Source organism: Rattus norvegicus, chromosome 9 (genome assembly GCF_021556685.1).
Source record: "Rattus norvegicus strain SHRSP/BbbUtx chromosome 9, alternate assembly SHRSP_T2T, whole genome shotgun sequence".
Lineage (NCBI taxonomy): Eukaryota > Metazoa > Chordata > Mammalia > Rodentia > Muridae > Rattus > Rattus norvegicus.
In genome coordinates, this window is record NC_141542.1 from 23,065,085 (window position 1) to 23,090,133 (window position 25,049).

Genomic DNA, 25,049 nt, shown 5'->3' on the forward strand with positions numbered 1-25,049 from the left:
AGAGCCTGGAGGAATGGCCATTCAGAGTCTACCCCACGAGTGGCCTATACACATACAGCCTTCAAACTAGATAAGGTGGATGAAGCTAAGAGGTGCAGGCTGACAGGACCTGGATGTAGATGTCTCCTGAGAGGCACAGCCAGATCATGTCAAATACAGTGGCGAATGCTAGCAGCAAACCATTGAACTGAGAACTGGACATCAGTTGGAGGAATTACAGAAAGATTGAAAGAGCTGAAGGGACCTGCAACCCCATAAGAACAACCATGGCTGCCAAGCAGAGATCCCAGAGACTAAACCACTACCCAATCACTATACAGGGACTGTGCCATGGCCCCATCTGCATGTGTATCAGAGGATGGTCTTCTTGGGCACAAATGGAGTGAGCAGCCCTTGGTCCTGCCTAGGCTGGGAAAGTGGATGGCTGGTGAAGGGAATACCTTTATAGAAGAGGGGGAGGGTGATGGTATTCAGACTTATTTCTGGAAAACAAGGAAGTAATAACATTTGAATTCGAAATGAAAAATATCCAATTAAAATTCAACAACAACAAAATGGTGTTTAGAGCTTCAAATAAAAAATGCCACAATAAGGAAACAGAGAATTGTATGCCTCTGATTTTCCTCAAATATGCTCAGGGCCCGGGTCGGTTCTGGGCCCAGGCTGGACCTAGCAGTTTCCTGCAGCTGACTGCTCCTCTATTCCTGTTTCCAGAGGCAGCATGCAGATTAATATTGGGCCAGAGATGTGGGCAGAGTTGGGCAGAAATGGCTTTCTGTGCTGTGGTCTCAGGATCATCTGCATTCCTGGGTATTCAGCAGTCTCCACCATGGGATTTGGGTGCAAGATTTCCAATTGCTTTAATCTCCCTTATACCATGTTTATATGTCCTGGGAGATATTACAGACAAATTAATGTTTATCCCATTAATTTGTTCAACACTCTTATCCACAGAGTATAATTTAGAGATAACTATATATTTGACAGCAAGCATTCACAGTGGGTAATATATGCATGATGAAGTTATAATTCACAGATTTGGAAATACAGGGAACAGTGAGTGTATAATTGCCTTTGAATCTCAGTCTTACTGGGAAGTAATTTGATGCCCACTCCCCATGAGAATGGAGAGATCCATCCCTCCCTGATAGCTGTGGGACTTCAGATGTTGACACTTATGATCAATAAAGAAGGTTCTTAAGAGTGAAGGGTTTGAGATTATTCTTTTATTCACCAGAATACATCCAATTTACTTGATAGTAACCAGATGCAGGTAATCAATATATATAGTCTATATCCTTATCAAAATAGAAAGCAAATGAACAAAACAACAACACATAAATAACAAAATTTCAAATGAACAGAAGGAAAACCAAATAACCAAAATAATCAAAACTCAAGCAAACTTTAAATAGAGGAATTACGCTAAGCATTCTTTTGCTGCTCCTTTTGCAGAATAGACTTATAGTCTGTGGCTTGCCTTGGAGACATAATAGACAAGCAGTTACTGATGGTAATAATCTTTTCAAGAGGAGTGGAAGTAGGTCTGTTTTGTTGGAGTGGGGTATTAAGGAAAAAGCCATGCAATACTGAGTATAAATGATATTACAGTCTTTGTCTCAAGACTTTCCAATGTTGTGAACTGATCTCCATGAAACTCTTCTGGATGACCCATCAGGACAAGTAAAAATTTACACGTGCACAGTCTTTCTGGATGACCAGCAGCTCTTGATTGATGTGCATCAGCACTTCTCTGAGTTCCTCCAAAAGTGTACACTTGCTGGAGGGAGGGGTGGTGAAAGTACTGCCTATTCAATCCAAAGATTTCAAACTAAAGGAGGAAAATGCAGTCCACAATTGCTATGGACATTACAGAAGAGATGTAATAGTGGTGTATTTGCTGTGCACACTTAATTCTCCTCCTGTAGCACTTCTCACCAAGGGAGATCCTGTCCTGGTCTGTGTCATGTTCGAGTTTCTGCTGGAGACCTTCAGACCTAGCAGAGCAAGGGAAAAAAGGTTTAGTTAGTGGTTGTCAATTCAGGTCTCCCTCTTACATCAGCTCTATTCAGTTGGACAATCCAGCATGACCTGTCTGTTAGCTGAGGTCAGTCCCTGCATCCCCAAATGTCATAGAATACCTGGGCTTCGATTTATATCTCACCTTTTGAAACTGTTGAATTTGAACTGTGGACTATGCACTGTACTGGAATTTAGAGAAAAATGAGCATATTTTTCCACTGGTCCAGGTATATTATATTGACTAATAACCTTATAGCTATGTCTGAATCTGAGTTCAAGAGAGGTATGAGCAACCTAGAATACCATATGGATGCCTTCTGGAGAACATGCCCAGAATTGAGGTGAAAGTTCTGATTATGTTTGCAGTGAAGGAACATGCCTAGGTTCCATTTTAACAACTGTACCTGCAAATACACAGAGAAGCCATCTCACATCAAATCCATGGGAAGTGCACAGATCCTGTAATCACTGAGAATGTGCTCCATGCAAATCTTCCCAGCGTACACACGGACATTAAAGGTGATTGTGATGTAGAAACAGAACAGCACCCCTGTAAGTCTATGGCTAGTGTAAGGCAATTTGTGAGAGAACAGAAGAGAAAATGTCCTCAGATCTTTCCGGAGAGATCACAGGAAGAAAGGAGTAGAAAATACCAAGAAATCCAGAGGATCATATATATTGTTTCATGGGCAAAATTCACATGAACTGTACCAGAACAATACTCTGAGTAGCTCCTTAGCTGCCTGAGGCTGAAATCCATGTGGGTGGTCATTCACCCAAAAAGGGAATTTATATAGAAAAAGGATATTCAAACGGCTTCTTCCAGCCTGTGTTCCTACCTGAACATTAATGCTTAATGTAAACATTCCCCAGGATACTCTGGAGGCATAAAAACAAATGTTGAGTGGTATATGTATGTACATAGTGACCGGAGCCTATAGACAGCTCAGTCAGTGATGTGCTGTGCCCCCATAAACCGTCATAGACTCAGGGATCTTTCCCTATTACCAGTCTTGCTTAGCAAATTCCCAAGGCTGTGTAGAGCAGTCTTGTTTCCCAGCAAAGGATCATATGTTGGTGGTGGACTAGACTCTTGTTCTAGTTCACTGTTTCAGACTTTCCCCAAACTGTGCAGCTTCTTCTAATCGGAGCTCTCTTTACCATAGCCCGAGTGACTTTATGCCCAAAGCTAGAATCATAGGAAATCTCTATAACCAGGATCCAAATTAACAAATTTTCTCCCTGTAATGTGATTGTGCCACAGTTATTTTGAGTAAGAAAGTAAAAGCTTGCATGGATTATCTCAGACTGAATCAGAATGTATGGAAGGGCTCTACCCTATGGTACACTTTTACTCCTTGGCTGATGGACGTCTGGATAGATTCTCCTTCAAGGCTACTTTGGGACCACTACAACACTGATGCTCCCTAGTTGCAATGGCAATACCTACTCCTTGTTGTGGAATCACTCGGTTAACTAAAACTTCTGTTCCACTTTCTGAACATGGTTTCTCATAGGGCTACCTGTTCTTACACTGCCAGACCCATTAGAAGCTCATCATTTCTCCTAAACCCATTGAGGCTGAAATTAACTGAGAGAAAATGATGTTGACCAACAGCACTTGCAGAATGCTACACAGATAACATAGGGGAGCGCTTTGGATTATCTGTGCACCTAAAGGTGCTCCTGAAACTGCCCTGTTCAGCATAGCTATGGGACTTTTGCTGGATGAAGATACAACTCCAAGCAACTCAAAATCTCAATGAATTAAATCCAAGCCAAACTCCCAGGGGAAGCTGTAGTTGCCAAGGTAGCTGGAAAGAAATGGTAGCAGGCAATGGGGAAAGCAACCTTGGAGAAGACACAGTGAGTGACACAACCTTCCAGTGGGCTTTCACCATTCACAAAGAACAGCGAAGGATCATAAACTCATGGATTTTATAGAGAAGCCTTGCCCTTACCTCCCTTAACTCCACTCCTATGATATGCTCCAAAGGATTTCAATGCAGATCAGTAGTTTTGCCCACAATCACTTGAAAATCTAACTTTACAGGTGTTTTTGTGTCCTCTTTTTGGGGGGTTGCATTTCTAAAGGACTTTATTGTCCTGCTTCTACACCATAACAAAAAGGGTCCTGCAAGCTCCAGGCCTGTACCATTTGTTACCCCTGTGAAACACGACTCACTTGATCGTATTTCCCACTCCTCCCCCACACTTCACAAGATAATTCTGTTGCGATTTTTTTGTAAACAGAATAAATTAATAACAGGTGTCCTTTTGCTGTACAGAGCTACATGGAGATGCCAAATGACTGGGCAGCTGTCTTTCATGTTTCATGGATGTAATGTGAACTCTTAGAATTCTTTTCTTATGAAACTTGGAAATAGAGGGAAACACAGGTTCATTACTGAAAACACACACACACACACACACACACACACACAGACATACACAGATACACACTCCCACGCACATTGAAAACTTTGCTCTTATGCAGCACATTTCCTGTTGAGTGAGGAATTAGTGGGAACAATGCTGTGTACAAGTCTCTTAGACTCAAGCAGGCTGTGCTGCCCTGGCCTATACTCATTTCCACTTCAGGAAACCTTTCTATGCACATACTTGCTGGTCCTACGAGTAAGTTACATGTTCTGCACAGATAGCCTAAACAACACAACATCAAATTCCAAAGAGAGAGATTTCTAGGAAAAGACTCCATCAAGCTCTATGCTGACTCATCATAGGCCCCTCACTAAAACTCCCTGTTTCCTTCATAGAAAACCTTGGAAGCATCAGAGAAGTCAGTGTCTCATGGTCAGTTCCCAGGAACTTTTCATCACATTAGAGTTCATGTGACATTAAAACAACCTCAATGTCAGTCAGAAGGAGGCTAAAGAAATAACATACAGTGACTTTTCTGAATTGCAGCACTATGTACAATATTGAGAGGGAATCTATCCTGAAAGAATGCAGTGCCCTTGATATAGTCAGCAAAGCAATGTCAGCAGAGGGATGCACTCTAGGATTCCATGCAAGATCATGGTGAAGCCCATAAGACAAACCAGAATCTTCCTGGGGGATACCTCTGTCCAGGGAAAGTGAAGAAATCTAATCCTTATTTTTAAAATAGCTGAATGGTTTAAGAATGTGTTGAGACAAATAAGAGAGGGGGCTCTACCTGGAACTGGACCGGTGATGCAAAGACTGCTGGCCAGCACAAAGCAGGAAGCTTCAGGTTTGTTGAGAGACCTTGGCTTAAAGGCCTAATTTGGATAATGACTGGACAAAACTGCATGTCATGAACTGGCCTCCCCGCATGCTCCCTAAGATGCAGGTCAGCACAGCAATGCACCTTTCTTGAGAACTGGGGGTATATATTGATAACTTTGTTCTTGAAGTCTCAAATCTCTCATGGCAACCCTCAGCCTTTGAGAAACCTTTTCCACATCCTTGCTCTTCTAACCAGCTTCAGACTGTAAGGCCCAGACATGAACTCTCCAGGAGCACTCAAATAAGACAGGACTGACATGCTGCTCCTCAGGCTCTGTAGTTACCCAAGATCTATGAAGCATGAAGTCACCATCTTCATATAGAGGGGAAGGGGGGAGGAATAACAAAAGCCACCACAAATGACAATGAGAACCATTTCTTTGCCATTTCCACGAGGGTCTCCTCCTTGAAAACTACTTACTTCCTGGAGTCTCACACAATCCCTGAAAAGAAAATGAGCTCCAGGCTTTTGTTTCATCCCTCAAAGCCCTGTTCTAGTCTAAAGAGGGGCTCCCACATAGCACCCTCCATACATAATGGCATGTAGTGCTGTGCTGTGTGATCAACCTATCTCCCTTAATGAAGTGCAGATTCTCGAAGAGCAGGAGCATTTGCTTTCCAAACATGCAGTTTCTTGAAAAGGGGCTATCTCCACAGAAAGCCTTGTAAACCATCACATGAATGAATACTTGGATGAGACCTAGGTCAGGACATGGATCAGTCAATAGACAGTTACATTGGTTTGTCTATGATTATGGTAAGACATGAGGACAACCTGACCCTGAGACCTAACCCTACCTGCAGTTGCTTGGCTCTGGAGACACAGATGTTCATTCCGGCCTCTTCACAGAGCCTCTTTGCCTCCACAGAGGATGCTGGCAGTTCAGTCTGCTCGACCAGCAGTTCTCTCTTCTCATTCAGCAAAATCTGTATATTGTTCTCCAATTGAGCTTGTTCACGCAGGAGCTGGGAGTGCCTGATGCTGAACCACAAACAAAAAATGATAAATCCCAGCCAGCTTCTATTTGCCTGTCACTCCTGCAAGTCCAATCATCCCTTCAAGGAATCCCTCATCCCCAGACATCCCCAGACTAGAGCAACATTATACAAGTTAGCACCAATTAGAGGAGGTAAAATCCAGAGGACACATTCCACATGAATCAAAGTATTTCTGAAAATCCTGACACTAATACGGTTTATATAAATCAAGGTAGAAAAATGGTCCATAAGGGAGCTCATATGTCCATAGTATGCTGAAATCATCTGCAAGTAGAGGTCAAATGCCCTCTGAGGGAGGATAGAAGACCCAATAGCTGTACAATCCTGCCATGTGTTTCTCATGGATCATAGACATCCTGTCAGAGTCCTAGAGATTCAGAGTTGATTGATATTCCCATCATGGTGCAAACCTTTTCTATCTAGAGGATCCTAAATGGGGAAAATAAGAATTGGAGGGTCTTCTACACCCTTCACATGTAGGACAACTGAGTCCAAGAGCTACAAATCCGAGACCCTTGCCACAAGGCAGGCTTCTTGTTAAGAGTCAGACACTACAGAACCAGAGCCCTGACTTTGGTTCAAAGTCATACAGGACAGAAGCATTCCCTGCCTAGTGCTGGGTTCTCATCTCTGACAGCGACTCACCGGTAGGAACTGTTCACTTGTATGAGCTCCTTGTACCTCTCCATGGCATCACTTATTGAGTTGGTCATCATTTGCATAGCCATCATTCTCATCTCATGTTCAGATTGAAGTACTGGCAATTCGACATGCAGCCTGGGTTAGGTCATGGCCCAAGGAACAAATAATGTTTTGAAGTCATGATTTCAGAATTAGGTGAAATGTAAATAAAAAATATACAATAAAAAGTTCAAATTCAAGGAATGGTGGAAGGGAAGAAAGTGGCAAAGTCAAAAACCAGACCAAAACCCAACAGTGAGACTCAATCCACAGAAAATATTTCCATGTAAATAAGCAAACACTTGTTTTGAAATAAGGACTCCTTGGAATCCTGAGGAGATATGATTCTGCAAAGACTCACTATATAGGAGTGGGCAGAGCCTGAGAGCTGCCTGTTTGGGAATAACAACTGTCAAGACCACAGTGACCATTTCTAGGTCACAATAAACAATCCCTGGATAGTTAAAAAAATAAAAAACTAAAGATCAAAGCAGGTGAAACAAATTAGGTAAAATCAGACTGTTCTCTCAATTACTTAAACCCAGTATATAGCACATACTTGCTCCTTTGAAGTAGTTGTACTGATTAAACTTATTATCCTGGGCACAGGACAACAGAGCTGCGGTACCAATTGGAGGGACCTGACCTTCAAGAGCTGGCCAGGTGAGCATGATGGAATTGACTAGTTTAGGAAGAAGATTCCTCCAGTCTGTGCCACAGCTTTGGGCCCAAGAGAAAGCTGTGATGACATTTCTCTTGTTTTGAAAGCAGGTATACTCAATCCTTGGTTTCTATTGTTACATGAATTCTCAGGGGGCATAACTATGTTTGACAGGGAAGAGGATTTATAGCATCTCCTCCCGTCAGGAGAGTCCTGGGTGCCACCAAGGTATACAGAAGGAGCAAAGTGCTCTGTTGATCAATGTGGGCCTCCACGTACTCATCACTATCATGACCTGCAAACTGTCCATCACACAAATCCTCAGACCCCATCAAAGGTCCCAGACATCCTGATCCTGAGTAAAACACCAACAAATACATCCACATATATACATACCAACCCATCCAAACACATTTAGAATGCCAACTACATCCATGGAGGTGCCATAGAATCAGTGTATAATGAACAAATTCAGAGGAAAAGAGTGATGAACTGCAGGCATTTCATTCACACACACAGTTGCAGTAAGTGTGACCAGGTCCATCCAGCTGTTGACAGAACCAATGCTAATCCAAGAGGCTCAGGGTCAAGTACAAAAGAGGTTGACACTAAACACACAGCACCTAGCTTACCTCACAAGCTAATGCATGCCAAGTCTCCTTAAAATCCAGGATGAGAGGTGAAACTCTCACATGCTATGAGGAAATCTCAGGTTAGAAGAGAGAGAGCACAAGACAGTGAATATGTTACTGGGCATAATGACTACCTGTGGTCCCAAGCATCATAGATATAAAGGTCCAGGATTTGGTAAAGTTCATCCCTCTCGAATTGACACTTCTGGATTTCAAATTTGAGTTCCTCCAGTTCCTTCAGACACTCCGTTTGCTGACTGATGACACTTTGGGATGATGCCTTCCTACCAAAACCTGTAGATACATAAACCCAAGTGAATTTGCATATTTGGTGGCCGATGGGAGGAAAAGACCATTCTGAATACCAAAAGGCAGTTGAGGAAGAGGAAATGGTAGACTGGGTGAATCCCTGAAAGAGCAGAAAAGCTATTTTGAAGCTGGACTTTAAGCTATGACCCTCTTCCCAACCTCTAATGCCATACACGTGCTACACTCACTTTTACAGTACCCCTGGCACTGAAAGTTATAACCTGACTGAGACATAAACATCTGGGATAATGTTATCTCATATCAGATGTGGTGCAGTTAATCCTGGAGTTCATAATGCTTAGCCCCATCAAGCTCTAATCATCTGTGTTCCAGTCCAAAGTGTCTGAGAACTCAATTCATGACTAGGGGTGCATCCTTCCTTGTTCTCGCCATCAGACACTTATGTAACCTACAGTAATCTAGAGGATGAAGTGCTTCAACTCCCAACCATGGATGGTCACATTGTTAATCTCACAGTGCCTCCTCCTGCCATTCATTGACACTCACAGTTAAAAAGCTTCAAGAAAAGACACTGAAGGCTTACCACTTTATGGCTTTCTCTCAAATTAAAGATCAGCAACTCCTGACTCTTGGTTTGCCTTTGAGAAATCCCAAGGCTCCTGCTTGTAAAGCCTAGTCTTAGAAGGCACATCTCAAACCTACCTCCTTGAGGATGTTCCCCAACTCTGCCCAGGACTCACCAAGCCTTCCCCAGAATGATTTCCTCCTTCCTGTTTCACTAGAGAGGGGGTCAGCTTCCCTCTGACCTGGTGTGGTCTCTCCTTGATCTCCCCTTTCCTTCCGAAATAGCCTGAGCAGCTGGCGAAACATGCCTGCTTGTGAACCCAAAGTGATCTGAAGAAAGATCCCAAAGGCAGTTGGTGTCACCACAACACTGGTGACATCACAGAAGATTCTAGGGATCTCTTAGATACAATAGAGTGTCCAGTGAACGGCTTACTGATGATGTCACTGGAAAGTTCTATGGCCTACCTACTAACCAGCTCTCCCCAAACTAATGATTTTCTGTTTGGACCCTTTCCTCCAGTCTCTCATGTGTCGCTGGGAATACCATTTGGCAACCTCTATTTCAAAGCTAGATATTTCTCTCTGCTTCATTAGAAGTCAACAATGCTTTTGCTGGGGAGGGTTGCTTACAACCCTGAATTGGAGAATAGATTTTTCGTAGCACCCAAATCTCTAGGGACCAGGGAGGAGGGAGACTTTTCTTAAAAGTAAATCTACTACTTGTGACAATGCATGTGACACACATTTCCATTCCTAAGCTTTTCCCTTTTTCTGGAGGCCAATATATTTCTTCTATACCTCTGAGTGTATAAAACCTGGAAATATTTGCTTACTGTGCAGTCCTTGAAAGCCGACATTGTTTCCATTTACATATCCATGTATTTCACAAAATCAATGGTCTATAATCATATTTTTTTTGCAATAAAAACTCCTTTTCCATGGGAACATAGGGATCAACTACAGGGCATATATAAAAGAATAAGTTTCTGTCCCTTTTATATATTATGTAGGACATCTTCCCTTTCTCAAATATAACAAGACAATTAAATTGGACATCAGTGAGCAAATGTCAACGTGGACCTTGTGTTACTACATTGTAACTACGTAGCCATCACTTTTACAATATCATTCTTCCTGAATAGCCAAGTCCAGGCATGAGAATATTGGGGGCTGCACCATGATCTTTTACTTCTAGCAAACATAAGAATCAGGAGGACGGGAAGGGAGTGGAATGGCCTGAGGTCAGGTTGAAGCTCAATTTTAATGGGTCCATAAGTTCAGGAGGGTGTCCATTTGGCATTGTGATATGTGGATTCTTTCTTCTTATCCTAGGTTTTATAATTCCACCTGAATGTGTGCTATAATGCCACCCAACCTCACAGATGTAAGAGTGAAAATCATGTATGACGTTTCTGGGAAGATCTCTGCCTTTTCCTACCATCTGGAGTTATACAACATAACTATGCAAAGCTCAGAAGAGAGGGGTGCAGATGTGCGTGCCTTAGAAGTTGAGGATCTTTTCTTCTGATTAGGGCACTTGTTTTTCCTATGTAATTTTTCCCTTGCTCTTTTACTAATGGTGGCTGACTTCTTTTCTGGCCTGAGGTAAACTGGAGTCCAATCTTGTGGATTACTGAACCTTCTATTTTTGAGATGACAGGCCCACCAAGGGTCCTACTGCATACAGAAGGTATAAGTAAGTCTCATGGGCTGGAGTAAGTTAAAAAGGTCTGTGACAACAAAGAACTAATTAAGAAAACAAGAGCCCAGCTACTCATCAAGATCACAGTTGTATGATAGTAAGAAAATGTGAATAGGGCATCAGGTGAAAAGATAAATTAATTAGGAGGTCATAGGCCTAGATGGGTTATCCTTTGCTCTCAGTGGAGCTGCCATTCTTTCTGCCATTCCTCGCCCTCTGCCACATGACCAGAGACTTCCCCAAACAACTGGCTGGCCTTGCCAAAGACCTGGCAGGGCTTCTCCCTGTAGAATAGGAAATGCAGAGTCCTTGACGACTCACCAAGAGGTCTCCTCCACACAGGTTCCTTGTTGTCAAAGGGAAATGTTCCTGCAGAATCCTGCCATGGCAGCAGGAATTTCAACCTGGCTGCCCTTGGTCCAGCTCACTGGGTGCAGGCCTGAGGCCCAGGGGTATCTGGGGAAAGAAGCAGCACGCACTACCTCACAGCTCTCTCTTTGTTGGATGCAACTGCAAGGACTGTGATAGGATTTTTGTTTCTTTGTGTGCTTATTAGAAATACCTACAAAGCTGATTAATGTTGTAACATGCCTTCACACCCAGCATGCAGAATGTTTTTAAATCATCGTTGTTCCTGTTTTATGTTTGGATTTTGTTCTTTAATCCCCTCAGGAAATTTCCCTGTGCTTAGAATATTAAGCACGTGCTCAGGAGGGATCGATTATTCAAGTTAGCCAAAGCTTTTGTTCTCACCATCACTCCACAGATGATGCCCTTATTTACTTTCAAATAAGAAAACAGTCATAGAGAAGTAAATTAACCTGTAAGCTATCACAGAAGAAACACATCATGATTGTGGAGTGGCACCCCAGTATTTTGTATTTCCTAAGTTATTTTTATTTTAAACTTTTTTATTGGATTTTTTGTGTACATTTCATTTTTTTAAATCCTTAACGGTATCTTTTATTCCTCTCCTCCCATTTACAAGGTGGAATTTCACCTGTGATTGTTAGTCCAGATGGTTTGGTCAATGGCTTAGACATCACCTTGGCCTAGTTTCCTTGGCATAAGCTGAGTTAGAAGCAGACTCAAAGGTTCAGGACTCAACAAATAATGAATTCCACTACATCTGGATCCCTAGACTCACACCCAGGAAGGGACTGGATTTCCATTCACTATTTAAAAAAAAGATGCAGTTCATTAACATGTAAAAACTTTCTCAAGTATATTAACGTGTTTACCATGGTCATACAGTTTTTCAAATACCTGGCATTCATCTTTTTCCAAATCCTAAAATTTCTTTCTTATTCACATTTTCTTTTTTTGATTATCTAAGTATTATTATCATTTTTTAAAATTTTAGTTTTTTTACTAGATATATATGTTTTATTCAAACGTTATTCCCTTTCCCAGCTTTTGGTCCATAAGCCCCCCTGCCGTGCCCTCTCCCATATCTATGGTCCCCCAATCCACGCCACTTAGAAACCCCTTCCTGGACATTCCCCTGCACTGAGGGTCCCACCTTGTTAAGAACATGGGCTTCCCCTTCCACAGGTGCCCCAACAAGGCTATTCTCTCCTACATATGCAGTTGGACCCCTGGATCAGTCCATGTATAGTCTTTAGCTAGTGGTTTATTTGGTTGGCATGACTGTTCTTATGGGGTTGCAAGTCCTTCAGCTCTTTGAATCCTTCTTTTAATTCCCATAAAGGGCGTCCTGTTCTCAGTTCAGTAGTTTATTGCTAGCACTGACCTCTTTATTTGACATGCTCTGGATGTGTCTCTCAGGGGAGATGTATATCCGGTCCCTTTCAGTAAGCACTTTTTAGCTTCATCAATCTTACCTATTTTTGGTGGTTGTATATATATGGGCCACATGTGCACAGGCTCTGAATGGCTGTTCCTTCAGTCTCTGCTTTAGATTTAGCCTCCATATCCCCTCCTATGGATATTTTTGTTCCCCATATTAAGAAGGAGTGGGAGCATCTGCAGTTTGGTCATCCTTCTTCTTGAGCTTCCTGAGATCTGTAGATTGCATCTTCGGTAATTCGAGGTTTTGGTCAATATCCACCTATCAATGAGTGCATACTGTCAATGAGGGGTGCTGAGAATCTGGAAGAGAATGGGGGACAAGAGACGTGACGAAGGACTCCAAGACAAGAGTCTGATCAAGGCGACAATTTTATTTTTCCCCAAGGCTGAATTTGTACCATAAAATGGGTAACAGAGAGAGGAGAGAAGTAAGAAACATTTACCCACGCCAAGGACACAATATTCGTGTGGTCAGGGAATCGGCTGATGTTGACAGGTTGTCAGAAAGGTCACAGGTTTGTCATATCTATTAATCAACAGGATGTTGGTTTTTCAGAAAGGTTACAGGTCATGACATTGGGTATCTTAACGTCACACGTTATCATATGATTATTCATCTTGACCACCACATTTGTATTAGTCTTCTGCAGCTGGCTGGGGATTTTCCATGAACCCAGTCATACTTAATGCTAACCATAATAATAACATCAATAATGGAGGGCTTCAAGGCCATTGCTCCCAACAGCATACCAAGTGTGTTTTTCTGTGATTGGATTACCTCACTGTGGATGATATTTTCTAGTTCTTTCCATTTGCCTATGAATTGAACGTAGTCATTGTTTTTGATAGCTGAGTGGTACTCCATTGTGTAGATGTACCACATTTTTCAAATCCATTCCTCTGTTGAAGGGCATCTGGGTTCATTCCAGCTTCTGGCTATTATGAATAAGGCTGCTATGAACATAGTGGAGCATGTGTGTTTGTTGTATGTTGGAGAATCTTTTGGGTATATGCCCAGGACAGTTATAGCTGGGTCCTCAGGTAGTGGAATATTCAGTTTTCTGAGGAACCTTCAGACTGATTTCCAGAGTGCTTGAACCAGTTTGCCATCCCAGCAACAATGGACAAGTGTTCCTCTTTCTCCACATTCTTGCCAGCATCTGTTGTCACCTGAGTTTTTGATCTTAGCCATCCTGACTGGTGTGAGGTGGATTCTTAGGGTTGTTTTGATTGGCATTTCCGTGATGACTAAGGATGGTGAGCATTTCTTTATGTGCTTTTCAGCTGTTCAATATTCCTCAGCTGAGAATGTTTTCTTTAGCTCTGAACCCCATTTATTAACAGGGGTGTTTGGCCCACTGTATTCTAAATTCTTGTGTTTTGTGTATACTTTGGATATTACCCTCCATCAGAAGCAGGATTGGTAAAGATTCTTTCCCAATCTGTGGGTTGCCTTTTTGTCCTAATGACACTGTCCTTTGCCTTACAGAAGCTTTTCTGTTTTATGAGGTCCCATTTGTCGATTCTTGATCTTAAAGCATAAGCCATTGATATTTGTTCAGGAAATTTTCCTTAGTGCTCATGTTTTTGAGACTCTTCCCTACTTTTTTTCCATTAATTTTAGTGTATCCGGTGTGATGTGGAGGCCCTTGATCCACTTGGATTTAAGCTTTGTACAGGGTAATAAGAATGGGTCAACTTGCATTCTTCTACATGCTGACCTCCAGTTGAACCAGCAACATTTGTTACAATTCCTATCTTTGTTCCATTGGATGTTTTAACTCCTTTGTCAAAGATCAAATGACCATAGGTGTGTGGGTTCTTTTCTGTGTCTTCAATTATGTTCCCCTGAGCTGCCTGTCTGTATGCCAATACCATACAAACTATTGCTCTGTAATACTGCTTGAGGTCAGAGATGGTGATTCCCCCAGAAGTTCTTTTATTGTTGAGTATAGTTTTTGCTATCCTGGGTTTCATGTTATACCAAATGACGGCAAATTGCACTCACTACCTTTATAAAGAATTGAGTAGGAATACTGATGGTGATGGCATTGAATCTGTAGATTGCTTTTGGCAAAATGGCCATTTTTTACCATATTCATCCTGCCAATCTATGAGCATGGGAGATCTTTCCATCTTCTGAAACCTTCTTCAACTTCTTCAGAGACTTGAAGTTCTTGTCATACACTTTTTTTACTTACTTGGTTCAAGTAACAGCAAGTTATTTTATATTATTTGGGACTATTGTGAAGGGTGTCATTTCCCTAATTTCTTTCTCAGCCTGTTTACCCTTTGAGTAGAGGAAGACTACTGAATTGTTTGAGTTAATTTTATACTCGGACAGTTTGTTGAAATTGTTGATCAGGTTAAGTAGTTCTCTGGTGGAATTTTGGTGTTGCTTAAGTAGACTATCATATCATCTTCAAATTTTAGTATTTTGACTTCATCCCTTCTAATTTTTATCCCTTTGACCTACTTTCATTGTTTGATTGCTATGGCTAGGACTTTAAGTACCACATTGAAAAAGTAAGGAAAGAGTCGGCAGCCTTGTCTAGTCTCTGATTTTAGTGGGATTCCTTCAATTTTCTCAGTTTAGTTTGATATTAGCTACTGGTTGGATGTATTTTGCCTTTTTCTATATTTAGATATGGGCCTTGAATTCCTGATCTTTCCAGGACTTTATTAATGAAAGGTTACTGAATTTTGTCAAATGATTTCTCAGCATCTAATGAAATGATCATGTGGGTTTTTTTCCTTTGAGTTTGTTTATATGGTGAATTTTGTTGATGGATTTCTGTATATTAAACCATCCCTGCATCCTTGCCATGAGGCCTACTTGATCATGATGAATGATTGTTTGGATGTGTTCTTGGACTCAGTATGCAAGAATTTTATTGAGCATTTTTCATCAATATTCATAAATCAAATTGGTCTGAATTACTCTATCTTTGTTGTATCTTTGTGTTGTTTAGGTATAAGAGTAATTGTGGCTTTATAGAAGGAATTTGGTAGTGCTCTGTCTGTTTCTATTTTGCGGAATAATTTGGGCAGTATTGGTATGAAGTCTTCTATGAAGGTCTGATAGAATTCTGCACTAAATCCATCTGGTTCTGGGCTCCTTTTGGATGGGAGATGTTTAATAACAGTTTCTATTTCTTTAGGAGTTATTGGGTTGTTTAGATGGTTTATTTGTTCCTGATTTCACTGTGGTACCTGGTATCTGTATAGAAAATTGTCCATTTCCTCCACATTTTCCAGTTTTGTTGAATATATGTTTTTGTAGTAGGATCTGATGATCTTTTTAATTTCTTCAGAATTTGTTGTTATGTCTCCCTTTTATTTCTGATTTTATTAATTTAGATATATTCTCTGTGACCTCTGGTTAGTATGGCTAAGTGTTTATTTATCTTGTTGATTTTCTCAAAGAACCAGTTCCTGGGTTTGCTATTCATTTGATCCTCGGTTTTGTTTCTTCTTGTTTGATTTCAGCCCTGAGTTTGATTATTTCCTGCCTTCTACTCCTCTAGGGTTTATTTAATTGTTTTCTAGAGCTTTGAGGTGTGCTGTCAAGCTGCTGAGATATGCTCTCTCTTGTTTCTTTTTGCAGGCACTCAGAGCTATGAGTTTTCCTCTTAGCGCTGCTTTTATTGTGTCCCATAAGTTTGGGTATGTTGTATCTTCATTTTCATTAAATTCTAAGAAATCTTTAATTTCTTTCTTATGTCTCCAATGACCAAGTTGTCATTGACTTCAACTTCCACGTATATGTGGGCTTTCTGTCCTATTTGTTGTTATTGATCAGCAGCCTTAGTCCGTGGTTTTTTGAAAGGATGCATGGGATTATTTCTATCTTCCTGTACATGTTGAGGCTTCTTTTGTGACCGATAATATGGTCAATTTTGGAGAAGGTACCATGAGATGCTGAGAAGAAGGTATATCCTTTTGTTTAAGGGTGGAATGTTCTATAAATATATGTTAAATCCATTTGTTTCATAACTTCTGTTAGTCTTTCTATGTCTCTGTTTAATTTCTGTTTCCCTGATCTGTCCATTGATGAAAGTAGGGTTTTTAAATCTCCTACTATTATTGTTTGGTGCAATTTATGATTTTTTTAGAAAGGTTTCTCATTGTTTAGGGACACAACTGCTATATACTTGACAAATACAGCAATAACCCAGAACATCCGCAGGAAGCCTATGACCGTTGGCCACATGAGGATGAGTTTATTTCAAAATTCATCATGATTTTTGGTAAGATCTTCCCTGTAATTGGTGGCTTAGCTTCCCACAAACATGGTCCAGTTGTCTATCTACTCCATGGACAGCATCTCATGCTTGTTTTTGTCTGACTCATACACCAGATGCCAGGCCTCAGCCTGTGCATGGTCATAGTCCTGAGGAAGGATCCAGTGGTGAATCTCATCCTAGTCCAGCTTCCCATCCTTGTTCAGATCTGGGAAATCATTGAACTGCTCCCCAGACAAAACCCAGTCTGTCTTAGGGCAATTGTCCTAATGAGAAAAAGATGTCCACAATGTACTCATCCTGGTCCACAAAACCATCCCCGTTCTTGTCGATATCCTCCAGGGTTTCCAGAACTACAATCTCCTTCATATGTTCTAAATCCTCTTAGTGCAGAAAAGCAATGAACCAGTCCTGAGTAGCTGTCAGGTCACCGTCAAGGCCTTAAACCTCCTCTCATCTCGTGGAGGCATCTTTTTAAAGTTGTGATCATCACAGCCGTCTTGGAAATCAACAAGGTGTCCCAGGTAGTAGCCATAGGTGGCCTGCTTGTATTTTTCCCAGGAGATTTTACAACTATGTCCCTATCATAATCCTTCCAGAGTTTAGCCACATTATGGTAGATGTATCTTTTTTGTACCTGTTTGATCCAAACTTTCAGGTCTTCAGTAGTAACAAGGCCACGTCCATCAGTGTCAATTGGGTCAACAATTTTCCCCAGCCTCTCCTGCTCTCGTCCAGGCTTAGCTATCAAAGATCTTGGAGTCCTCCTTGCCCAGGAAGACCTCATGATCGTACAGGATGCTGTGCTTGTCATCTGGTAGCCACTGGCCCAGCTCTGAATCCGGACAAACCATGTGCTCCTTGCTCATCATACTCTTGGCCCTGAACGCCAAGTCCAGTGCCAGGAGCAGCCCATGGAGAGTCCCAGGCTGACACCATGCACCACTGTCTGGATCAAAGGGAGGCAGCAGGGAAGTAGGGACTCAGAGCACCTTAGCACTGTCCATCCCCAGAGAGGGCTTTTGTTACATTTCAAATGTTATCCCTTTTCCTGGTTTCCCATCCACAAAACCCCTTATAATACCTCCTCCCCCTTCTACTATGAGGGTGTTACCACCCACCCAACCACCCAGGCCTACCTGCCTCCCTGTTCTGGTTTCCCCTACACTGGGGCATCAAGCCTTGACAAGACCAAGGGCTTCTCCTCCCATTTGTGCCCAAGAAGGCCATCCTCTTCTACATATGCAGCTGTAGCCATGGGTCTGTCTGTCCATGTGTACTCTTTGGATGGTGATTTCAGCCCTGGGAGCTTGGTTGTTTCTTATTGTTGTTCTTATGGGGCTGTAAAGCCCTTCAGCTCCCTCAATTCTTTCTCTTACTTCTCCATTGGGGACCCTGATCTCAGCTGAATTGTTGGCTGCAAGCATCTGCCTCTGTATTTGTCATGCTCTTTACCCCACTCTTTTGAGCATATCACAACAGAGCAACGAAGATGTATTGTCTTGGAGTGATGATCTGTAGACAAATAGATGATTTCTTATTTCCTAATGATGGTTCTATAAGAATTCCTAAAATTAGATTAGTAATTTTAAGCTCCTTTATAATGGGACTGCTATTATGTTTTCTCTGGTAATCAAAATTGCATTGAGAACTCTGCCATTCTTAAAGTGTCACGAGTGAATTGCTTCTGCCAAACCAAGCAGGCATCTACAAATTAGAGCCCATCCTAAGAGGGTATAAACCAATTAACCAAAGTTCATAAAGAGAACTAATGATTTACTATAGGTACAAGGACTGAACATAAATAATTGACTGGATTTGCCTATAGGTAATTTCACTTATTCTTTTCTCATAAAAATTACAGCTTTTAACTCTCCATGAACGTGCAGAACTAGTGACAGATGGTGATAGTTTATCCTGATGATTACTCTTCATGGATATGCATGTAAACATTCCCTGTCATAAACTGATTATCCAACTTATGATTGGAATTCCTGTGCAAACTTGTGGTGAACTTTTCACCATGTGATGCTGTGTTCAGAAAGATATACAAATGCTGAGGACAAAGAGAGAGAAGCTTTTTAGACAGAACTGAGCTGAAGAGAACAGAACTCAAGAAGAACTTAGAAGTAAAGGCATAGCATTGAGAGAAAGGCATTGAGAGTAAGGAAATTATTGTGTCATAAGAGCAAGAGGAAAGGAGATAAGAAGAAGAGAGCAAGGAGAACTTTTTAAGCCAAAATTTATGGAGGCAAACCTTTGTAGAAACTTTTAGGAAAACTGAAGAACTTAGAAATAAAGGTTAAAATCACTGCTCTTCAGCCTTCAGCCTGGCTCACTGGCTAGCCTGTGCTCTTCAGTCAGGCTCACTGGCTAGCCTCTGCTCTTCAGTCAGGCTCAGTGGCTAGCCTCTGCTCTTCAGTCAGGCTCACTGGCTAGCCTCTGCTCTTCAGTCAGGCTCACTGGCTAGCGTCTGCTCTTCAGTCAGGCTCACTGGCTAGCCTCTGCTCTTCAGTCAGGCTCACTGGCTAGCCTCCGCTCTTCAGTCAGGTTCACTGGCTAGCCTCTGCTCTTCAGTCAGGCTCACTGGCTAGCCTGTGCTCTTCAGTCCAGTTCACAGGCTAGCCTCTGCTCTTCAGTCAGGCTCACTGGCTAGCCTCTGCTCTTCAGCTGGGCTCACTGGGTAGCCTCTGCTCTTCAGACTGGCTCACTGGCTAGCCTCTGCTCTTCAGTCAGGCTCACTGGCTAGCCTCTGCTCTTCAGTCAGGCTCACTGGCTAGCCTCTGTTCTTCAGACTGGCTCACTGGCTAGCCTCTGCTCTTCAGTGAGGCTCACTGGCCTATGGGGCCCTAGCACATCGCTTAACCATCTGCTCATGACTGCCTGACCACACTGACCACCTGACTGCCCTGACTTCGTAAAGTTGTCCTCTAGAAAGAGGACAAGAAAACAAAGAGAAACACCACAGGGACCTTTTCCAATGGGCTTTTTTCAACCTTTAGTACTTTCGTTATTTCTTTTAAAAAGTGAAATATAATTTCTGCTATTCATATGGCCAAGAGAGCTGTGCAGTAGTCATTGCTTTATGGAATTTGGTTCTAAATCAAAAGATTCCTTTATTCTATTACGATGTTATCTGTTTGCTGTACGATGTATGTTTAGAAAACACAACACTAAAATCCTAAAATCTAGATGTTTTAAGACATCGGCTCATGGACAAACATAACTGCTTACCTATCTAGACTGGACTTTTTTGCTATACTGTAGGTACAATCAATTTTCCACACTACTTCCATGATTTTCAAGAATGATTAAGAGTAAAATAAGTCAAACATAATGGCCAGAAAGGGGGTTCTGTCAAGTTGTCTTATATTGGACAAGATACCAAACTTTGACTGGTAAGCCTAAAACCACCTGTTCCCAAAACTAACAGAACTTACAGAAAATACATACTTTCTTATCATTCCTCCTCCCCAATGGTCAGTGATTTAATGAGCACCTACTACAATCCTAGCACTGTGCATCTAAGGGTGTAATGGTGAATAAAAACTTAATAAAAAGCCTCAGTAAGGAATAAAGAAAAATGAAACATAACTTTGAAACTCAGAATTCAATATAAGCAAAACCACCATTTCTTTAACTGGTGATTTCTGAAAACTTCATCATTTTTTCCATGGGCTTCTACAGTAATGATACTCAGTCTTGATTTTGTAAGTCACAGAAAGCAAGTCACACTTCTTTCTTGGCTCCCACAACTGTCAAAGAGAACAGAACTGTCACTGTCCATTTTGCTTCCCTATCAATCCTGCTATGGATGGTAATGAATTCCAGTCTTTTCAATGTGAAAACAGGCCACCACTTGACGGCAAAGGTTATTAAAATTACCCAAACCGGTATATTCTCTAAAATTTTCACATAGCATTTTACTGATATCACAATGCAAATTCACCACAAATATTTAACCAATGAAAATATTGAATAGCTCTGCAAATAGGAGCGATAATCATATATACTTGAAAACAACTATTATGGAAACAAAGGACGTACTAGGAGAAAAGATACATCACTAAAAGCTACACAAGCAGCAAAAAAAGATACTACATTTCTTGGTTTAAAAGTTAGCTGATACACTTGATCTTTAAAGACAGGCAATGTACTTGATCTTAAAGCCCTTTAACTGTGCCCTGTCCACATAGAAACTGCAGTAGATGACAATCTTTTGTAAGATTTATTGATTTATATGTGAGACCATGCAGCTGTCTTCAGACACACCAGAAGAGGGCATCAGTACTCCTTACAGATGGTTGTGAGCCACCATGTGGTTGCTGGGATTTGAACTCAGGACCTTTGGAAGAACACTTGGTGCTCTTACCCACTGAGCCATCTCTCCAGCCCTCACAATGGCCTCTTACACAGCATCACAGTGGTCTATTTCACTAGATGGCTCCAGGGTGATAACAGAGAAACTTTCACAGTTCCTGAGCACTTCTGAGTTCAAACACCACCAGTGCCCACTCTGTGCTGTTGGCACATTCTGACCTTCTCCTAAGGGTTGTCAGCCACAAAAGGGACGGGTTAGCACCAGACAGCATTCACTGCCCTATCCTAAAACCCCCCTCGATTCTGAAAAAGCCACATTCCATACCTGCTCCATATTTGAGGAAGCCAAATGGTTGATCTGGCTCAAGGCTCTACTTTTCTTAGCTCATCAACTTTCTTTTTCCACTTCTTGTCACAAGAAGTATTTTTTTATGCTACAACTACACTGCAGTGTTTGAAGGAAACCACCATCAACTCTGGGTGTCACCTCTCGAAATTTAAAATTCACAAAACAATTCGTGGCTTTCTAACCAGCACCATGGAAAATAAACAAAAACAAGCAAAACCATTCCAAAGGAACTTGCTGATCTGGAGGCCTGCTCCTGGCAGGCAGGAAAGAATTAAATTATGCAGAACTGTAATCTCTCAGTGCTTTGGAGGCTAAAAAAGAGGAAATCTCTGTTTATGTTCCCTTTCTCCGAGTAATTGAAGGAGGGTATTTTACATCCTCCAAATACAATCTCTTGCAAGGGGCAACCAATTACAAAGTAGATCAGAAGAAATCTATTAAATAATACATTCATTGCCTGAGGTTTTAAGAAAATATTTTCCCACAATCCGCATCCTTTAACATACAATTGAAACTGAAAGACCGTACCCCTAAACGGGGAGTCGCGTCTCTCGCTCCGATCGCGGGGTGGGGTGCCCCCAGAAATCACGAGTAGCCATTCTTGATGTAACAACAAGAGGTACCTTTTGTTAACGAGATCCCAGGTCTTAGCGGGATCCCGGGTCGACACGTATCTCACACAGGAGACAGAGGAATCGACCCCGAGCTTCCAAACTCGGGGGTTTATATAGGGGCATTTGAGCGGTTACACATGATTGGTCAATTCAAAAGGTGCACAGTTACTTTCGGCTCGAAATGGCATCAGCAAGGAGTATGTGTTATCTAGCAGCTCGGCAGGCAGGTAGGGTGGATCATATCACTCACCGGGGTGAAGGAAGGGGAGAGGGTGGCTACGGATGGTCAATGTCCTTGGGGCTGATAGCTGGTTTGGCAAGTCCTGTCTCTGGCTCTCCCTCAGGCACGTCCGACCCTGCACATCCGGACTCTGACAATGAGCAACCTTTATGAAACTCTAGTTCTGCACATTCGGGCTCTGACAATGAGTAACCTTTATGAAACTCTAGTTCTACAAAATATTACAGGGAGTGTGCCACCAGGATAAGCTGCCTCTGAAAAGCCTGTCCTGCCCTGGCAGGTACAGGTCATTTAATTCTAAGTCAATCTGGAGAGAGGTGACAGCCCCAAGTTGCTCTGGGGATGTCAGAGCACAGCTCTCATGCACACTCCAAATCACCTCTCCATTCTTTCCCAACGCCATAGGCTTTCCAATCCCTGCTTCAGCTCTCCATCCATCCCTGAACCCTCCCTTCCCCTACCCAATGGGCTCACTTTGCATTGCCTCCTTCTGCCACTGCTTTCCCAGGACAGGGGGACCGGGGTTGGGGGGGGGAGACGGGGGGGGGGGGGGCAGAACGAGCCTAAGGAGGGACTCGGGTCTCCTACCTACCTTGTGTCTGCTGCTCTGGTGGTGGAGCCGGCCCTGCTTGCTGCTTGCTGTCCCTGGGGACCAGACCGGAGGTCGGGCTAGGGGTCTGCGCGAGCACCACGCCTCGAGGTCCCCTGGCAGGGCTTGCCTGGGCTTTGTCCCTGGACACTGCAAGGCTTCAGTCTCCGTTGGAAACCCCGCCGCTGTCATAGCGCGCCCTCCAGTGGCCGAGGTGACCCCCAACGCCGTTACCGCCCCCTTCCCTGGCCGCTTCTTCTGCTTTTTCTTTTCTTTTTTTCTTTTTCTTTTTGTTCGCGAAGTGGCGCCTGGGAAGAGCTCGCCTCCAGCAAGGAGGACATCGTGCAGGCAGAATCACCTCTGGGCCCTGCCTGGGTCGGAGAGGGAGAGAGAGGAGTCAGCTTGGGCGGCGGCGCCCCGGCTGCCGGCACGTGCGGAAGGAAAACTCGCCCAGGCACACGCGCTGCTGCCGGCGCCAAATATAACGCGGGCGCCCGGTCCCCTCAGGCCCCGCGCTCACCCACGAGCTCCGCGTGCCCTGAGGCCTGGCTCGGGCGCGGTCGAGCGGCGGGGTGGGAAGGACACGTGTGCCCACTCCGCAGTGCAGGCAACACGGGGAGGCGGGACATGGCGAGGCCTGTGGTGTGGATCTCCGGGCTCCGCCCATGCCCGTCAGTCCCCCCTCAGGGCTCTGCGGTGGCCCAGGGCGGCTTCTGCGGGCCCCGGGACCACCGTGACCTACCCGAGGCCATTGCCTCCGGAGCTTCGCGCTGCCCCAGGCTCCCGGATGGACATTGTGATTGTGGTTGCCACTCTCCTTGGCCGGCTCAGCATTGCCCAAGCCACCACCACCTTTCCTCACCTGAAGGCATCCTGATGGTGCTTCAGAGCCCACATCCAGCAGGCGAGCCTCATGACACGGGGCCATGGTCTTGGCTCTGCACCTTGTTGCCAGCCCCTCACACATATGGCAGCATCACACACATGGTTCCTTCTACCAACCGCCACTAATTACCATTTGGACATTCCATCACAGTGTTCTCAAGAAGAAAGATTGTAAACAAACACAAAAAGAATGAAATTTAAAATCTTTTTTATCAGGCTGGAGAGATGGCTTCGTGATTAAGAGCGCTGCTTCTCTATTGCTCCTAAGTACAATTCCCAGCAACCACATGGTGACCTACAACTATCTGTAGTGGGATCCAATGCCCTCTTCTGTCTGAAGCTCTCTTCTCACATTCAGGCACACTCGCAAACAGAGTGCTCATGTACATAAATAAATAAATCTTTAAAAATAAAACCTTCTAATCAGTTAATGTATCTACATCTAGAAGCTAGAAAAGGGTCACAGCAATATTAAAAATAATTCAGAAATGGTAAAGGGATGTACGAGAGTCACAAAATTCACTGGGCAAGATGGTGTATGCCTGGAATCCCAACACTCACATGGCTGAGGTAGGTGGATTGCCTTGAGTTCAAGGCTAGACTAAAGTGTGAGTCCTTGTACTAGAAAACAGAACAATTGGGGAGGGGATGGAGAGAGAGACAGAGAGACAGAGAGAGACAGAGAGGAAGAAAGAGACAGAGAGCCAGAGCCAGAGAGAGACGGAGACAGAAAGAGAGAGAGAGAGAGAGAGAGAGAGAGAGAGAGAGAGAGAGAGACCTCGAGGTCATTTCTTGCACTGATGACAAGCTACTGAAAAATGTGAATGTCTCCTACCAAATACTGAGATAATGCGAATGACAGAATGGGTTTCTTATTAAGATATAATAAAATGTAGATGGAAAAGTAAAGGAATATACATTTATAATAAATAAAAGAGAAATCCTAAATTTGGAAAGCCTAAATTAAGAAGACTGTATAAGTTTAAGTCATAGGGGAAGGGATGAGACGATGTGTGGGAGAGAATAATCAGAATAAATTATATATGTGTATGAAAATTTTAACTAACAGCAACCAATGAAAAGAGAAAAGCAGGTTTATTTTATGATGAAATTGAGTTCCCATATGACACTATATAACATTTTGTAAATGGATTATATGAATTATCTGCAATAAAAAATCAATTGTTATTA

At 42.8% G+C, this 25,049-nt stretch overlaps 1 protein-coding gene across 3 annotated transcripts; it reads right to left on the reverse strand.

The window, feature by feature from the left end:
* Nucleotides 1–1,211: 1,211 nt before the first annotated feature.
* Nucleotides 1,212–23,429, reverse strand: LOC148003523 (disks large homolog 5-like). 3 transcript variants are annotated; one of them, XM_087568771.1, is made up of 6 exons: nt 22,977–23,122; nt 12,649–12,916; nt 8,400–8,559; nt 6,937–7,068; nt 6,091–6,274; nt 1,212–1,997 (listed from the first exon to the last, which is right to left on the reverse strand). In XM_087568771.1, exons 2-6 carry the CDS (start codon nt 12,680–12,682, stop codon nt 1,992–1,994), a joined length of 516 nt encoding a protein of 171 aa, XP_087424897.1. In that variant the 5' UTR covers nt 12,683–12,916; nt 22,977–23,122; the 3' UTR covers nt 1,212–1,991. The 3 variants fall into 3 exon arrangements, with proteins under 3 accessions (XP_087424897.1, XP_087424898.1, XP_087424896.1); XM_087568772.1 differs by lacking the exon at nt 12,649–12,916 and having other exon boundaries at nt 22,977–23,429; XM_087568770.1 differs by lacking the exons at nt 12,649–12,916; nt 22,977–23,122 and adding an exon at nt 9,276–9,462.
* Between the last annotated feature and the right edge of the window lie 1,620 nt (nt 23,430–25,049).

What these genes read in the sequence shown, in the direction of transcription:
- LOC148003523 (XM_087568770.1), bottom strand. Translation starts at nt 9,405, where the DNA reads ATGTTTCGCCAGCTGCTCAGGCTATTTCGGAAGGAAAGGGGAGATCAA. An exon ending in TATGATGCTTGGGACCACAG is followed by an intron (nt 7,069 to 8,399) that starts GTAGTCATTATG and finishes GACCTAACCCAG; the next exon opens with GCTGCATGTCGAATTGCCAG. An exon ending in CAAGTGAACAGTTCCTACCG is followed by an intron (nt 6,275 to 6,936) that starts GTGAGTCGCTGT and finishes TTTGTGGTTCAG; the next exon opens with CATCAGGCACTCCCAGCTCC.